Genomic DNA, 18,937 nt, shown 5'->3' on the forward strand with positions numbered 1-18,937 from the left:
CTAAGAGTCTGGAATATGATTTACTGTTTCTGTGTTACAATTTTTTCTGGTGTTTGAAGTGGAAATAATTTTATTACAGATTAAAATAATTTCTCCTCTCAAGCACATGCTAACATAATATTGTGAATTTGAAAATTGGTTTTTCTGTATTCACATGCTTAATGTTAAAGACAGAATTATTATTATTATTTTGCCAGTCTTAGGGCTTGAACTCTGGGCCTGGCCACTGTCCCTGAGCTAACACTCTACCACTTGAGCCACAGTGCCACTTCCAGCTTTTTCTGAATAGTTTATTGTAGATACAGATTTCACAGACTTTCCTGCCCCAGCTGGTTTCGAACCACAGTCCTCAGATCTCAGCTTCCTGAGTAGCTAAGATTATAGGCGTGAGCCACCAATGCCCAGCTTTTATTACCATTTTTAAAAATGGAAGGGGCTTGGTTGTTCCTAGTGATAGAGCATGTGCTTAGCATGAATGTGTTTCTGAATTTGATCCCAAGCACCTGAAAAAAAAATCTACATTTTCCTTGTAAAGTAGTACCTACTTTTTGTGCATTTACTAGTTTTTCAGACAAATCAGTTTATTTGGTACAATGAAACAACCTTAGCTTAGGTGCTAATGGTTCATTCCTGTAATCTTGGTTACTTAGGAGGCTGAGATCTGAAAGATTGCAGTTTGAAGCCAGCCTGGGCAGAAAAGTCCGGGAGAAACAATCTCCAATTAACCAGCAAAAACCAGGCTGGAGTATGGCTCAAGTAGTAGAACACTACCCATGAGCAAGCAGGTCTAGCAAGTGTAAGTGTAAGGCCCTGAGTTCAAGCCCTGATAACTGTTTGTGTGGGTGCATGCACACACATACACACACACACACACACACACACACACACACACACACACACACACAACCCACAACCCACAAGGACCCTCTTTGTTACATATTCATTTGCAAGAGGTATGTTTCTTTTGTCCTTTTCTTTTTCCTCATAGCTTAAATTTCAAGTATTTAGTAGAGTTGACTACATGGAGGTATATACCTATCTTGGCTTGAAATTTTCCATATCCGGTTTTAGAGAAAAAATACTATTCTTTGGATCTACACAACAATACTATTTGTACAGTTAAGATGACACAAGGCTGAGGGTGTAGCTCAGAGAGAGAGTACATTCCTACCTTTCAAAAGGCCCTGGGGGCCAGGCACTGGTGGCTCAAGCCTGAAATTCTAGCTACTCAGGAAGCTGAGATCTGAGGAGTGCAGTTCGAAGCCAGCCCAGGCAGGAAACTCTGTGAGACTCTTATCTCCAATTAACCACCAGAAAACTGGAAGTGGTGCTATGGCTCAAGTGGTAGAGTGCTCACCTTGAACTGAAGAGCTGAGGGACAGCGCCCAGGGCCAGAGTTCAAGCCTTACAACAACAGCAACAACAAAGGCCCTAGGCTCAGTCTCCAGCACAACAGAGAAAAAAAAAAAAAAGGAAAAGAACAGTATGTTTGAAGCAGTTCCTAACTGATAATGGCATCCTATATCATCATCTTTATTTTCATTATTACTGGTGGTGGTGGTGGTGACAGTAGTAGAATATATATATATATGTATAATGTAATTGTCCTTTTTTTATTGTAAGGATTAAACTTGGGGCTTTATGCTTGCTAGGCAAGAGCTCTACCACTTGGGCCACAACCCCAACCAAGCTTTCAGCCTGGTTTTTCAGGCTAGCCTGAGACCAAAATTTTCTTCCTCTGAGATTACAGGTATGCCACGGTGCCTAGCTTATAATCATCTTTAAACAGGCCAGGATAGAAATGACTTCATTTTAAAAATACTCCCTGAGGAAAAAGAATCTTAATAAATCAATGTTTAGGAAAAAAAATCCAGAAGCCACCCACTGGTGGCTCACACCTATAATCCTAGCTACTCAGGAGGCTAAGATCTGAGATCATGGGTTCAAAGCTAGCTCCAGCCCCGTAAGACTCTCATCTCCAATTAACCATCAAAAAGCTGGAAATGGAGCTTTGGCTCAAGTCCTAAAGCACTATCCTTGAGCACAAAAGTTTAGGGACAGTGCCCAGATCCTGAGTTTAAGTCCCAGGACACAAACTTTCTCTCTCTCTCTCTCTCTCTCTCTCTCTCTTTCACACACACACACACACACACACACACACACACACACTCATACTGATTGCACAATGACATGGATAGACTTAATTCTATTGAACTGTATACTTTAAAATTGTTAAGAGGGGCCAGGTATGGTAGCTACTTGGGAAGCTAATACCAGTAGGATCATGATTCAAGGCCAGCCTGGGCAAAAAGCTCATAAGACCCCCATCTCACACAAAAAGCTGGGTATATTGGTACATGCCTATCATCCCCGGTAAGAAGGTGTAAATAGGATCCAGACCCAAATACAAGACCCTCTTAAAAAAATAACAAAAACAAAAGAGATGGAGTCATGACACAAGTAGTAGAGTTCTTGTCTAGCAAGCACAGAGCCTGGTGTTCAAAACCACAGTATTGGGCTGGGAACATGGCTTAGTGGTAGAGTGTTTGCCTAGCATGCATGAGGCCCTGGGTTCAATTCCTCAGTACCACATAAACAGAAAAAGCTGGAAGTAGCACTGTGCTCAAGTGGTAGAGTGCTAGCCTTGAGCAAAAGAAGCTCAGGGACAGTGCTCACACCCTGAGTTCAAGCCCCAGGACTGGCAAAAAATCAAAGATAAAAACAGTACCACCCCCACCCAAAAAAATTTACCATGGTAAAAGTTAAGTGTGGGTGGGTAAAGTGGGAGTATAGAAACAGTTGGTTACAGAGTTGGCAAGGTGGAGATGGCAGCAGTGGGCTTTGTTGCACAGATCCTGGAGGGTAGATTTGGTTACAGGTGAGGGAGAGCTCCTCCTCACTGATTCTCCTCCTACAGCCAGTTGTCTGGTATGAATAGGGACCCCTGCAATATCGCTGGGCTGGTGAGATTTGAGTCAGGGCTCTAGAAAGGCAGAGCCCTCCTTGCCTGACACACTGACACTCAGTAGGTCTTTCTCCTGTTATTCGCTCTGAAAGTTATGCCTGCACCCCCAGTGTGCCATCTTAGAGGACGTCTGCTCCCGAGGTGCCGTGGCCCCTTCTCAGAAGCTCCATGTTCATGGATATTTGGGTCCCCTGCCACTAAAGCTAACAGACAAGAAGCCAAGGTGTTAGTTACTTGCCTGGCCTTGAGCCAGGATAGCTGTGGCTGGACAGGAGACTCCAACCCTCTAGTCCCATCCTTTGTCTTCTACCTCATTTGGTCGTCCTATGACACCCACACTCAGAAAATACTACCAGATAGGAAAGAACTGAAGATTGGTCTCCAGTGGCACAGGAAGGAAAGCTCTGTTATCCTAAGAGAACTTGGCCAGAAATGATTAAAATAAGATGCACCAGGATCATGAGTGATGTCTTCAGACCAAAGCCAGCTTTTCCCACCTTTAATTTTTATGAATTACTGATGTTTATAGAATCAGCAGTTTTTCCTATTTCCAAAGAAAGATTGTTTTTATTGGTTGTAGTTTTTTTTTCTTTTTGGGGGAAGGAGTTACTGGGATGCCTTGTTCTGTTGTTAATTTACAGTGCTAACTTTGACCCTGTTTCCATTAGGAGACGAAAGCATGGAAATTAAAAAACAAATTACAGGGATGAGAAGATTATTGAATGACAGCACTGGAAGGATATATCAGCGTGTAGGCAAAGAAGGAGAAAAATTAAAAGAAGAGCCCCAGGATTTGGATTTAGTGTGGCCTCAACGTTTGAACTCCTCCACTGAGCCTCCACAGGGCCTCCACCCTCCTTCCCATGGTGTGTGGAATGAGCTACCACCCCAAAGTGGGCAGTTCTCAGGACAGTATGGCACACGTTCTAGGACCTTCCAGAGTCAGCCCCATGTTGCTGTGAGCTCCAATGGTATGATTGTCATCAGGTGTTTAGAATGCATTTGTTAGTGGTTGTCCTGTACTTCATTTTGTTCCCAAATACTGTTCTTTGAGATCCATTTATTAAACCGCTTCCTTAATACCCACCTTCATTGAGTTTTTTTTTTTTTAAGACAGGGAAGACATAAAGGAAAAAATTGAAGTATGTCAAAAGTCCAGAAATGAAAATCAGGAAAGATGGCAGGTCTCAGCCCTTTAAGAAGTTAAAGCTGTTAACTGCTAATACAGATGTTATTGCCATAAGAGACTCAATACGGGGACAGCAAAAAAGACCCTTCACCCCTACAAGAAGCTTCTGGGTGGGATGTGTATATCCACACAGCCTCCTGTTCAGTCCTCCTCTGCTTCATCATCTGAAGAATCCTCAGAGGAAGAGCTCATAACCTGCATCTCACAGAACTCCCTCTTTTAACCCTTAATTCTGTGTTGGGTCAAAGAATTCATGCTTTCTAACTCCTCCTCATCACTGAGAAGTATTCCTTTAAAGAAAAATATCTTTGAAGTCCTTAAGTCGTAAGGAGTGGGGGAAATAACGTTTTTTTCAGCATTTAAAAAAATTTTATGGTCTTCTTGGCCATATTAATTTTCCAGCTGATACATTAGGTGTTATTTATAAATTATGTACAGATGTGCCAGCCTATAGTTTTCACAAAGAACAATAGGAAAAAAAGATTTTTTCAGCTACCTTGAAAAGTTAAGGATGTTCTTCCTTTTATTTTCATTTTAAATCAGTCAAGAAAAAGAGAACTGGTGATGTGTTGTTGTTTAAACACAATTCAGTGTAACCAGCTCAGGAACAAGAAAACCCATCCCGAGACACTAATGAGACAGCCAGGGGCTCAAGATGGACGGTGTCTTCTCTTCCTCTCAGTATTACTGAGGCCAATATCAAGTTCACGTGCTGGCATGCTTCCAGGTTACAGGGAGATGGCTCTTTAAAGGCTCCTCCATAAAAAAAAAGTCTGTTCTCTTTAAAATTAGAAAATGATTTATAACGAGCTGAGGGGTTGGTTTTGTCCTCTAAAAACCATAAAGACAGTACTTAGAAATAACACCGAAGAATAGTGTATAAAGCTCCCTGATTCTGCTGACATGGAAAGACAGAAGTAAAAATGCCTTTATGCCTTTCAGTTGGTGTGAAGAGAGAACTTTTGGGTAACAGGTGTTCTCATTTCTAGGACACAGCAAAGATAATGGAGAAGTGTTCATGTTCATAAAAGTTACAAGCTGATTTCTCCATAGAAGTTTGAAAATAGAACTTTTTGTGATTATTTCCCCCACACTGTCAATAAAAATGCATTATATTCAGTTGATCTTTGAATAACACAGGTTTAAACTGTACAGGTCTATCAAGGAAGACTTCTTTTGAGATTTGTGAAAATCTGAGCAAACTCATACAGCCTAGAAATCGTGAAAAAAGTTTTAAAGTTAGGTATGTCGTGAATGTACAAAATATATGTATGTAATAGCCTATCATTCACCATAAAATATGTTTTATTAAAAATTCGAATTGAGCCGGGCACTCGTGGCTCATGCCACCTACTAACTACATAGGAGGCTGAGATCTGAGGGTAACGATTCAAAGGCAGCCTGTGCAGAAAAGTCTGTGAGACTCTTTTCTTCAGTAAACTACTCAGGGGGTGGGGGGAGAATGGAAATGGCTTTGTGGCTCAAGTGGTGGAGTGCTAGCCTTGAGCTAAAGAATCTCAGGGACCGCACCTAGGCCCTGAGTTCAAATCCCAGGACTGGCAAAAAAAATTTTTTAATCAATTTGATCTCGGGGTTTGCACCTATATAATTGTAGCTACTTTAGGGAGGATCACAGTTCCAGGCCAGTCAAGCAAGACAAGTCCAGAAGACTCCCATCTCTATAAAGAAGTTAGGTGGCCCATATCTGTGATCCCAGTGATGATGCCTCAAGTAGGTGGATCACAGCTCAGGGAGGGCCGAAGACATGACTCAGGAGTAGAGCACCAGCATAGCAAATGTGAGGTGGAGTTCAAGCCCCTGTAACCACCAAAAATTAAAATTTAGCAAAACCAACCACGCACTTACAGATTGTAATCTATACCATTTACAGTTGAGAAAAATACAAACAGATCAAAAATAGTATTAAATCATACTGCAAATTAAGGAAGAAATAGTGTAGAAATAATTTTTTCACCCTTTTTCTGTTGCCACTGCAAGGAGTCAAAAGTTAAACATGGCTTTTCAACTGCAGAGGGAGTCAGTGAAGGCATCCAGACCCTCGTCGCTCAAGGATATAACTGTGACTATCTCCTTGTAATAATCTGCAATTGTAAAGTGGTAACATCTTTGTTTACTAACATTTTGAAAGTAAACAATTGTGTAACTTCAAACGTTATCTTGGCCAGGCACACTTCACCCATGGTTGAAATCCTAGCTACTCAGGAGGCTGAGATCTGAGGATCACTGTTTGAAGCCAGCCCAAGTAGGAAAGTCCATGAGACTCTTTGCTCCAATTAACCACCAAAAATCAGGAAGTAGAGCTGTGTCTCAGGTGGTTGAGTGCTAGCCTTGAGCAAAAAACAACTCAGATAGCATCGAGGCCCTGATTTCAAACCCCAGGACCAACACAAAAACAAAAAAAAACATTATATTTAACTATTGTATCATTTTGCTGTGGTGAACTTCTCTCAGGTAATCATAAATAATGAGTATTATAGGATTTAAATTATATCCCATGTATATAATAAAATATATAGTTTGAACAAAATCTTAAAACATACCTCACCCACCTATCAGAAAACTTAAGTAGGAGCTGTCCCTTAAACCACTCATTTTATGGTAGCCAACATCACTGCTAGAGAGGACTGGGCTGTCAGAGTGCTTTTCCAAATGTGCTGTTTTATTCCAAGAGCTTACTTGATACAGAATAGGATAGTTTTATTAAGGGAAATGTGTTAAATTTAAACAGGTGGGAAGGAAACGATTGTGAGGAAAAGAAAGAAGCAGCAATGGATAGAAGATGGAAGAGGAGAAAAGCAACCCATCAACGCATTCTGATCCATCCAGTGGAGTCCTCTCTTAGCTGCTCCCTGCTTTTTTCCAGCAACATACAGGATTCTAGACATTTCCAGATGTTCACAGCTCTTCATTTTTTAAATAACATACTAATATTAAAATTCTTTTTAATACTTAGACTCAACTCTCAATATTGATTCTGATAACATACATACACAGCTACCAATTGTTTTGTAAGGCTGTTTTGAGTGCTTTTTTAAAAAAATTATTTTTGTGCAAACTAATATGGGTATGATGATAATACTTTAGAGTATTGTTATGAAGACGGGCTTGTCTTAAAATAGGTAGCCTACTGTGGCCAGGCATTGTGTGCATGTGTGTGTGTGTGTGTGTGTGTGTGTGTGTGTGTGTGTGTGTGTGTGTATGTGTGTGTTCACACACACCTTAGTGCTGTAGAAGCCTGGGTAATTAGATGAAGTCAGACCCCAGAAATTTAGGTTGTGAAAATTATCAGGTACATTTTCATTAGGCACAGCTTCATAGTAATTGTACATGTTTCAAAATCCTGTCAACAAACCATCTTTTTTTTTTCCCCTTTTATTATTTGTGTGTGTGTTGGGAGCATGTCATTCTTTTCTCTCTCATGCTTAGGAGAACTTCCAGTGGTGAACTCGTCAGTTGAATCAAACTGCTGTACTTGTAACTGCCAGTCAACGTTACAAGCCATTCTTCAAGAACTCAAGACCATGAGGAAATTAATGCAAATCCAAGCAGGTACAAAGATCTGACATCTTCACTTGGGGTGTACGTTGTGCTTTGGTTTTACCCACTTTGCTGTCTTACTGTGCCTTTTCAAGTGCCCATTTTCTCTGATTTTTCTACAGTTCCCCCCACCTTTTTTTTTTAATCATACATTCTTCATTATCCCAATGCCTACTCACAGGTACACATTCTCAGTATACTCCATTGCATAATCTCTTTGGTACTTCACTGGTCAGTTAATTAAATTTTGGAATATCTGACTTGGAAGAGCCTTTTCGGAATGCCAGCGTCACAGTTGAAGACATTCAGGGATGAGAGCAGATGCAGTGCTGAGCCTGAGGTTCAGCATTGAGTTGAGGTGAAAGGGGGACTGGTCACCCAGTTTCTCCTAACAGGATGACTTCATTCCCACCCCACCTCCAACACTCCCCTCCCATGCTGATACTGAGGCTTGAACTCACTGTCTCTTGGATTTTTTGCTCAAGGCTGGTGCTCTACCACTTTTTATCATGGCTCCACTTCTAGTTTTTTGCTCATTAATTGGAGGTAAGAGTCTCAAGGATTTGTCTCCCTGGGCTGGCTTCGAAAATCATGATCTTCAGATCCCAGCCTTCTGAGGAGAGTAGCTAGGATTACAGGTATGAGCCACCAGTGCCGGCTGCAGGGTAACTTCTGAGCCTTCAAGTTCTTGTTTGTAAATTATTTGTATTCTAATTCACAGGGCTGTTTTTCAAGTCAGAATGAGATAGCAAATGTAAATTCATTTTGTAATATGATATAAGCATGAGCTCTCTCATTTGGGTTGTTTTAAATCATTGTTACTATTGATATGTTGTACAGAGGAGTCAGGTGATGAGTATCATTAATGTTGTTTTTAAAACCATGTAGCTTTTGACTTTCAGAAGTCTGAAAATCAGTGTTCATCTAGTTACTTGTTTTCTAGTCTCCATAATTAGAGGAAAACAGGATTTTCTTGGGTCATGGGTACAGGAACCAATAGATAATTTTGTTAAAACTTCCCTCTAAGTAAAGGGAAACTGATGCTTAATGATGGTTACGAAAAAGCAGAAAAATAGAAAAATGGTCCCTTGCGACTGGCCTTCCTACCCTCAGAAATTGTTCTGGGTGCCACTTAGGGAGTTCTAGTAAAGTCTTAGTATTTAGTGATGTGATTTTGATAAAGAAGGCTTCATTATGACAAGAGTTAACTTTGCTCAAGATGCCTTGTGCTCATAAATTGGCTTGTTGAAATGAAACTCCTCTGTATAACTACTTGAAGATGGTAAAAAATTTAATTTAAAAAAGAAAACTTAAATTTTTGGCATATCAGTAATCCAGAATCACATTCAAGTGAGTTAAAGGCTTTGTGGGATTCTGCATCTTTTAAAATAAATACTAAATTGGATCTTATCCCAAGGCAAAAATAAGCATTTTGCTCAGGTCAGTAAGCATCATCTGACTCACCTTGTTTCACCACAATAATTCGTGTTCCTATTCACCTGACAAAGGTTACCATCTCCTAAAGAAGTGCCTCAGGAAGAAAGGGAACTTGATTCTGTATGGATTCTTCCCTTTGTGGGAGAATTTGTTAGCACTTAAGAAAATACGCATACGACACTGTAATGATTTATTTTGTTACCTAAGCTCCTTACTACTGAAATGGCAAACTACAAATTGCAGCCATGTAAATCCTTGACTGAAGCCTTTTTAGAATCTATTAAGTAAATGCCACTTTGTCACCATGTTTTCTCTTGTGAACCTTTTGCAGATTAAAGATGTAAATGATTCCAGAGCTGTGGATAGTATAAAGGATAAACTGAATACATTACTTTAATTTTCTCAAATTTAAAAAAATTGTGTTATACAGGCAGATTTATTTAAGGTTTATTGCCTTTAAGACTCAGATTTAAATTATATTTTGGAGGTTTCACCTTTAAGGAAAGACAAAGGAATAAGATCAAACAGTAAGATCTGGATATAAGATACAGGCTCAGTCTAGATTAGCAAAAGAAGCAAAACTCAAATAGTCCCTGTGTGCTTTAAACCCAAACCATTTTTATTTATCATTTGAAGGAGTGAGATTTACAGGGCTTCAGGTAGGTGGTCTTGATGATTGCTTATGAGGTCCATTGGACTCTGGGAACTGGACATAGACTTTGTCTGAACTAGAATACAACTCAGAGATGTCCTCAACTGTCTGAGCAGAGAGCCACTGTGGAGAACTTTAGAACAGTCCTGACACTCCCACACCTGAACACTCCACTTAGTCTGGGGTGGGCTAAAACATTGACATGTTCTTCAAAACCCAGAGTAAGCAAAGAGACTAATTACTACTGCCTGAGTGATTAAACAACTTTACTTGTAAATTAGCTTCCAGTCTGGAAATGAAACTGTCAGGATCAAAGTGTAAACAGTGTTTATTCTCATACTGATAGAAAATAGAAGTTAACCTGTGTTCATGCATTTAAAGGCCATTACTGTAACACTTGGCTTATGTTTATAGGTTCCTTTCTGTTTTTTTTAAAAAAAAGACATTCAAGGAGGTATAGATCTATCCTGTGGTCATTTGTAGGGATCTGCATTCATGCATGAGCATCTAATACAAATTCATGGAGTATTTCCTTCTACACTGTATTAGAATAGCTCCAAATGCTTAGCCAACATTACTTGCTAGAGTGCATTAGTTAAAATCTAATCCCACCATCTTCAATTCTTTAAGGGTATGTTCAGTTGTGAGTACTTAGTCCTGGTACTGTTCTTGCATCTTTAGAATTCAAACTGCTTCTAGATTTTACTAGTTTTTCAACTTAGGGAACTATATTGTTCCTACTTTTCAGCTAGAAAACTGAAGTCTTATACAAGTGGCCTGGTCTAATACTGGATGAGCTTGTGCCCTAGAGACAGCTGATTTGATAATAGTTGAAGAAGGAGTTGTTGATTTGATAATAGTTGAAGAAGGAGTTGCTGGATCAGATTCCATAACTCATAGGCTTCTCCCCCAACCCTCCGCCACTTCCCTGTATTAGAAGGAAACTTTCCAAGCTATTTCTGTTGATCATCTCACCCAAATATCACCATCATTCCATCTTTATCAATTTTGGCAGCTCTAGATTATTAGCAACTGATCACTTCACCTCCAAATGACAGTGGGCATATTCCTGAAATAGGAATTCCAGAAAGCATGGATGACTACCTGAGTTTAAGTTCTGGAGTTGTCTTGCATTCAATAATGCCATGCACTTGAGGTTGCCATCTTCAAACATTTCCTCCTGGCTCTTAATCCCCGCCCTCTGTTGGAGGGGACATTGGAGCAGGACATTGTGACGGTTGGCTGGGCTTTTACTGTGGGGGTTTCTTGGCTGTTAGAGCTTTAAAGTTCACTGAGCTGCATTTGAGAAGCTTGGGGTCCTGAGTGAGATTTACTCTGGGGTACTTCATTCTTTTTTTAAAAAAACATTTTTACTATATATTATTTTAATTTTATTATCTTTTAAGTAGTTGTACAAAGAAGTTTCCATTTCAGTTATGAATAATACAGTGTATCTTGATCAGTGTCACTCTTTTGGTCATTCTCCCTCATCTCTCCCAACCCATCCCCTCCATTTTCCTAGTGCCATTTTCACATATGTACATTGAATATTATGACTGCCTTTGCTCACCCTTCCTTCTTCAGTTGTCTAAAGTTCAGCCTCTCTCCTTGACCTTAAAGCCCCCTTGCCCCCAACACATACCAGCTTCCCAGTCTTCATTTTGTTAGACTGCAAGTTAACTGTTGAAAGGAGTTACACCATTGGAATTCTCCCCTGAATATACCATACCTTAGTTAATACATCTGAATATATGTGCATATGTATATTTACATATATATTTAGTAAATTGGATCTGGCATCCACATATGAGAGAAAAGTTGCGTCTTTTGTCTCCCTGGGCATGATTTGACTTACCATAGATTATCCCAGGTCCATCCATTTCCCTGAAAGTACTATGATATCATTCTTCTTGAGGAAGGAGTAAAATTCAATTGTATATCTGTTGTCACAATTCTTGATCCATTTGTCCCTTGAAGGACATCTGGGCTGTTTCCATAACTTGGCTGTGGTAAATAGTACAGCAATGAACATGGCTTATGCAAGTGGCTTTACCATATCCCAACTTACCATGTGGGCAAGCATGGTATGGCTGGGTTCTTAGGGGAGTTCTGTGTTTAGTTTATTTTTGAGGAATCTTCAAACTGCCTTCCATAATGGTCGGGTGCTTAATTCTTGACAAAGCTTCACTACCGTATCAGTTCACAAATCACAGAAAGGGACCGGGGTATGTTTTCCTCAGACACAAGTGCCTGTACCATATTTGTGTTTATTGTCCACAGTTGGAACTCAAAACAGACAACAACCCCCAATTTCCCTTATATGCTCCCAGCGAACTGCAGTCTCACGCAAGAGAACTAAAAAGAGAAAATTGCCCCCAAAGAGCATGGAAGCTGTTACTGAGAAACAGAAGGCCAGTGTGTTAGAAATTGAGACGAAGCCAGCAGCAGGGGCCTCAGAGCCTCAGCCAGGACTCCCAGCCCCCCAGCACACCTCCGCTGAAGAGAGCCACGTTCTGGGATTTGGCATTGTTCTCGAATCGCCTTCCTCAGATGTAAGTTGATGTTTTTTCTGGCTGCTGACTCTAACCAGTAGAACTTTCAGGAATTTTACCCTATTATTTCCACCCCTGACAACTTAAGAGACTTGATGTGGGAAAAAGGAAAGACTAGCAATCCTTGCCCTGCCAGGAACTTTCATTTTGGAAAACTTCATGCCTTATTTATTCAAATATATTTCCATCCGTTATCTCTGGAAGTAGATGGGTGATGGCGTAAATAATTTGCTCACTAATTTCTTTAACATGTTTAATTTCAGAGTGGTGGTTTTCAATTTCCTCAATATAGAAAACTAAAAGAATATAATTAAATCCTTTGTGGATGGGCATAAGTGAGCAGAAGCATACAGATAAGGTCATACCTTTCTGGAAACATAAACTAATAATAATAATAAAAAAAAAGGGAGCAGTAGTGCTAATTCTGTTTTATAGATGCAAGCTACACTGCTAATTAGGTGGCAGTGCCGTGCCGTTGACTCCATGTAATGATAGGTTAATGCTCTGCAAAGGTTTGCTATTTTAATATCATAGCTAGAATGTTGTTGCAGTCTGGGATGTTGGATTCCATCTGAGATATTTATCTGACTTGCTGTTTTATATTCATAGGACCATAAGTGAATTTCTCTCATGAGGTGCTATATTTGCAGTTGCATACTCTGTTTGCAGTATCTTTATCTTGAGTACATTTACATCGTTGTGAGCCCCAACTTGTTAGAGTTCTTAAAATAAATAAAAGTGAGTTATCTATTATTATCAAATCACATGGGATGTGAATCCTGCTGAGAACTCCCACAGGACAATATAGGGTTGGAGTTTGGCCCTACCTTTTAAACTTGAAATACGCAACAAATCACTGAATATATTTTAAGTATTCCCTGTGATTTGTAGGAAGACAGTGTACTAGCATATATTCTCATTAGGTCTTTTTTTGATAAAGGGAGGCAATAAAAATAACCATCTTGCCAGGCGCTGGTGGCTCACGCCTGTAATCCTAGCTACTCAGGAGGTTGAGATCTGAGGATCCAGGTTCAAAGCCAACCAAGGCAGGAAAAATCCGTGAGACTCTTATCTTCAGTAAGCTACCAGAAAACCGGAAGTGGTGCTATGGCTCAAGTGGTAGAGTGCTCACTGAGAGCTGAAGAGCTGACAGTGCCCAGGCCCAGAGTTCAAGCCCCACGACTGACAAAAAACAAAACATCTTATGACTTTTTTTAGACTGGACAGTCATTTGAACTTTTATCCAATCCTTGGTGTTTGATTTTTTGGTAAATCTATAAGCACATGCTCCAACTGTTAGGAAGTTCTAAAAAAAAAAAATTAAGTTAAAGCCAATGCAGTGACTTTAGCTTATAATACTAGCTACTTGGGAGATGGAGATAAAGGATCACAGTTCAAGGTTAGCCTAGGACATAAAAGTTTGTGAGACTTCATCTCAGCCAGTGGCTAGATAGTTTGGTATGCTCCAGTCTTCCCAGCTACAGGGGAAACAAAATGGTTAGGCATAGTGACATGCACCTGTCATCCCCAGAGATACAAGGAAGCATAAGTAGGAGGATTGCAGACCAGGCCAGACCAGGCATAAATGGAGACTGTACCTTAAAAGTGACCATGGCATTGACCAAAATGAGCTAAACAACTCCATGGCAGCGATGGGAGGGAGGGAACAAGTGGGAAAGAGGGAACAGCTGATGCTATGCAAAACAAAAGAAATGTACATATCATCCAATGTGGAAGAAATAACTGTATTGCAAAGCTCATATAACTCATAAATGTTATAGACCTTGATAGACAATTTGCTCCAGGAAAGTTAGAATGTGTTTGTGACTTTAACTGAGCATCACTATCCCACAATACTGTGAAATTTGGGAAATTATGTAACCACTTAATCACAATAAAAAAATTTGAAAAAACAAACAAACAAAAAGTAACCATGGCAAAAAGAGGCTGGAGGCATGGCTCAAGTGTTAGAGTACCTGGCCTGGCAAGCAAAAAGGCCAAGTTCAATCCCCAGTGTTGCCAAAAAGAGTATATATAAATTTTAAAATCATTAAGATAATAAGTTCTATTCTGGACTAGTCTATTCATTTGATTGTACCATATTGTTTCTGCAGTTAAAGTTGGATTCCAGTCCTGGAGAGAACATGTATTTAGAAACAGAAAAACATTTAATCTTAATCAGTTTTCATCACACTTTACCATTTTCTGCAGATTTTATTTGCATTCTTTTCTGCTAGGCATTGCTGTATTAGCAGTAATTATTTGAGTTTTGTAACTTATTTTCTACATTGGTTGGTCAAATGCCAGTAACTGAACTTTGTTCATTTTATTCTTAAGCTCCAAATGTACTTTAGAGATAAATTGTAAAAAGGTCAGATAAAGGCCATATGTACATTTGTGAAGTGGAATTAAATAGAATTTTTATTGTCTTTACCAATGTCAGAATTATAAGTTTATTTATATGTTAAATAAAAATAACTTCTCTTATTCACAAATGACTTCGTTAACAAGAACTAGGAAATGAGATTAAGCACATTCAGCATTGTCCATGAAATCATGGGTGCTGATTGTCTTTGAAGAATAACTTATTTCAAAAGAAAAGCAAAACACCCATCCTATATGGGCATTATCATTACATTATTTAGCCGATACATGATTATCTCTACAACAGAAACTGAGTCTACATGAAGAGAACATGCTAAGTCTCCTCAAGTACCTTTCTAGTTCCTTGTCATTTCTTAACCATGAGTCTTTCAAAACTTGAGGAGAAGTCTAGAGGAAATAAGTCCTATAATTTTACAGCAGTTACTCTATAAAACAGATTGGACAAAATATGAGCAGATGGGAATTGTGTATTTGGAGATGGGCTCCAAGAAGTCCATAGAGTTGGAAGGATCATGTCCAAAGCCATAAGATTGAGTGAGTGGCCCACTAGCCTTGGGAAGAGTAGGATGAGGCCTGAGAGTAAAAGCCTTGGTATGTATGGCAGCCAAGGCTGTCAGCCTGTGGGTGCTGGGAAGCCATTGCAAGGTTCAACAAAGGGATGATCTTGCCTGTGACTTGAGTGTGGTCACAATGCATGATAGGTAGTTGGGGAGAGGATGCACCAGTCAAGGGGAACAGCAGAACGATGGCTGACTCAGCCACGCAAGAGGCTGGAGGTCCGCCTGAGCAGATGGAGACCAGAGAACAAGGGCTCTTCGGAGGACTGAGTGGGAAGCAAAGCTCCGATTTCTGTCCTGCACAACTAGGTTGACTACAAGCTGGTATTTAACTGTGATAAGGAGAGCAGGAGTAGAACCTGGCTTTTTGCTCTGGATGGGAAGGAAAAGGGAGTTTAGTGTCCTCAAAATGCCCCTTCATAGCTTAAGTTAGTGTTCAGGGCTAGGACACGCAGGTGTTGAACCTGTGCTTTATTGTCTTTCTTTAAAAAATCGCCATTACCAGCATTTGAACTCATTACCTTATGCTTGTTCAGATGTCACTTTGTGACTGAGCCACATCCCTAGCTTGGATATTTGGCTTTGTTTGTTTGTTTGTATTGAGATGGAGTGTGAAGGACTTTTCTGCCCAGGCTGGCTTCTAACCTCAATCCTCTGGATCTCAGCTTCCTGAATAGTTAGGATTATAGGTGAGAGTCACCAGTGCCAGGTTGCTTTATTGCAGTTTTTTAAGTATAAAAAGTTTACTCCAAATTTTTAACAGAAATTTACAGTGCATTGTTCACCTTTCTACACTGTGACAGACACAAATGTGTATATCCCATCTCAGACTCCTAAGGGTTGTTCCTACTCAAATGCGGAACAACAAGTAAGCTCTGGAAAGAAGCTACAGGAATGTCAGCAACTCAAGTACTGGGAGCTTTAGATGATATATAGCATATCGGAGAATCCTGTTGCAATGCCTGGCACCTAGAAGGGTTCTCAATACATATTAATTTGCTTAATATGCAAATGAAAAATAATATGCATTTGTATTAAAGACACTCTGTAAAATAAATTTACAAAGAACTGTGTCTAGAATTGCCTTTGGTTAGGAACCCGATCCTTTACCAGTTACTTGTTCTTTTCTAACTCCTCCTTTCTGTCCCCACCCACTGTCTTCAAGACTCTAATCTCATATAGAATGTTTCATATTGATGTGTAATAACTTAGGTGATTTCCTATTCTTCTACCCCAGCTTACGAGTGGAGAATACATAATAAAATAAATTTTTAAATATGTCATAATATTCTCAGTATATTGTTCTGTCATAAGAAGTGATCCATTTAATCCTTACTCTGAGCTCTCTTCCTGCGCCTCTTACAGGAAGGCCACAAGTTCACATGGCCAGAAGAGGTGGGGGTGGTTCACTGTGGGAAAGACTTGGGCGTCCATTCTAGCACAGGACAGACACTGAGTAACTGCTTACAGGGCAATGACTAGATGAAAGAGAACTGAGAGGATAGCCTGTGGCTATTAATTCTGTCTACCTGAAAGTGTCCTGGGGAGAAGGGGGTGCTAAGAAAGCAGGCTGTATGTTCAGGCTACTGATTAGGCCCAGAGCTCTGTGATCCTGCCACTCCTGTTCAGCTTTCGTCCTGTAAAATGAGGCAATGATAAGGCTTTCCTCATGGAGTTGGTCTGTTGGAAGACATAAATGCAACCCTGTATAAATCAATTAGAATAGTACCTGACACATTTTAAGCAGTAATAAGTGATGGTTCTTTTTAGCATTGGAGATACAATCTAAGTTATAGGAACAAACATATACATTGTTAAGAAAACTTCCCTGTATGTATGAACAGATGCCTGTAAACAAACAATGCTCCGGGAAGGAGGTAGTCAGCAATGTTTCTCTTTGAGGGCATGATTATATGACCCTTTTTGAATTAACACTTAGGAGAAATTCAACCCTAAATTACACAGAAGCTAAGGTAGAAACCCGCCCCCCCCCCCCAAGCAAACTTTAGACTTAAATACAGTGTTTACCTCTTTTTCCATGCATTTCACAACCAAGTGCTCTACTAGTACTAAGACAAGACAGTATTTCATTATTCTGTTTTTTGGAAGCAGGGACAGAACTGGGATTTGAACTTGGGGCTTCCCCCTAGCTAGGTTGTGCCTCTACCATTTGAACCACTCTATCAGCCCTTTAATGTTTCATTTCTTACAATTTCAGGTTGCCAGTTCTTCATATACTAACTTGTGTTTTTCAGGTCATAGTGATAAGACTCAATTTAGTTCATTATTACTCTTTGGGATTTTTTTTCTGGTTGTTTTTGGCTTGGTGAAACACTTGGTCCAGCTTTTAAAAGTATTTTTCGGGGGCTGGGAATGTGGCCTAGTGGTAGAGTGCTTGCCTTGCATGCATGAAGCCCTGGGTTCAATTCCTCAGTACCACATAAACAGAAAAGCCCAGAAGTAGTGCCATAGCTAAGTGGTAGAGTACTAGCCTTGAGCAAAAGGAGCTCAGAGACAGCGCCCAGGCCCTAAGTTCAAGCCCCAGGACTGCCAAAAAAAAAAAGTTTCTACTTGTTATAGTTACTGTGTGTATTCTCCATACTTCTGGATTACATAGATTTCCAAATTCTCTAGGAATAGTTATATTTCTTCTTAAACGGTGTTAGTATTTACAACAAATTGCTCTGAATTCAGAAATCTGTTTTGTTAACATCTTCTTGTCCCAGTAGATGAAATGATCTATGTGGATCTACTAAGGTCAATCAAACAAGTGAGTTTCTATGTATACATTAGTTCATTGAAACCAAGGGAATTACATGTGAGATATGAGATTCTAGCATAGACTGCTTGTGTTCAAATCCTTGCTCCATCACATATTCCTTGGGTGACTTTACATAAGTTGTATAATCTCTCTGAACCTTGGTTTTTCCATCTGCAAATTGGGGATCATAAATGTTAGCCACTTCATAGGATGGTGGTTAAATTTTAAAAGTCCGTATATAGTGTTAGCCAAGGGCCTTCATAGATGTTAATTATGTCAATATTTTATAGGGCATACTGAAATAAATGAACTAGTCTTTGCCCCTCAAGGAGCAGATATGGAGGGAAATTCACAAACAATAATTGCAGTATCATGGCATCATCTCTTGTCCAGAAAGCCAGAAAGTATTTCTGGGAACCAGGAAAACAGGACCTCATCACCTGGAGATCAAGGACAGACTGTTTCAGTGGAGTTAAGAAAGAAGAAGCTAGACTGCAGTGTTAAAATCTTACATGCTGTCCATTTGGCTCAACTATCTTTAACATAAATCAAGCCTGAGCCTTCAGAGTCATTAATTTAATGCTTCAGAAGAAAAAAAGCCAAACACGTCTCTAGGAGACTACACTCTCTCATTATGCAGGGGCATGAAACAGCTTTCAAGGGACCACATTGTATTGTCTTTTCTAAAATTACATTATTCTACTGAAACTTTATCAAAATCATCTGTAAAGAATTGCATCTTTAATGATTTCTTATAATTTTTTATCCTATCCAACATTAAATGCATGCTAGCATATAAATTATTATACTTAATTTTTCATAGAACTTGGATGGGCACTTTTCACTTAAAATAGAAGAATTCCGCTTACTGTATTGATCTT

At 39.6% G+C, this 18,937-nt stretch overlaps 1 protein-coding gene across 5 annotated transcripts in view; it reads left to right on the forward strand.

Annotated features, from left to right (window-relative positions):
• The window catches only part of Bend7 (BEN domain containing 7), a 78,835-nt gene that overhangs the window by 20,445 nt on the left and 39,453 nt on the right, over nucleotides 1-18,937 (forward strand). For all 5 annotated transcript variants that reach the window (XM_042686280.1, XM_042686281.1, XM_042686284.1 and 2 more), the window contains 3 exons: nucleotides 3,634-3,936; nucleotides 7,602-7,724; nucleotides 12,082-12,353. In XM_042686280.1, coding sequence (XP_042542214.1) covers nucleotides 3,634-3,936; nucleotides 7,602-7,724; nucleotides 12,082-12,353 — 698 coding nt within the window. The remainder of the gene's footprint in view (nucleotides 1-3,633; nucleotides 3,937-7,601; nucleotides 7,725-12,081; nucleotides 12,354-18,937) is intronic.

This window comes from Dipodomys spectabilis, unplaced genomic scaffold, assembly GCF_019054845.1.
Source record: "Dipodomys spectabilis isolate Male_0828 unplaced genomic scaffold, ASM1905484v1 ptg000096l, whole genome shotgun sequence".
Taxonomy (NCBI): domain Eukaryota; kingdom Metazoa; phylum Chordata; class Mammalia; order Rodentia; family Heteromyidae; genus Dipodomys; species Dipodomys spectabilis.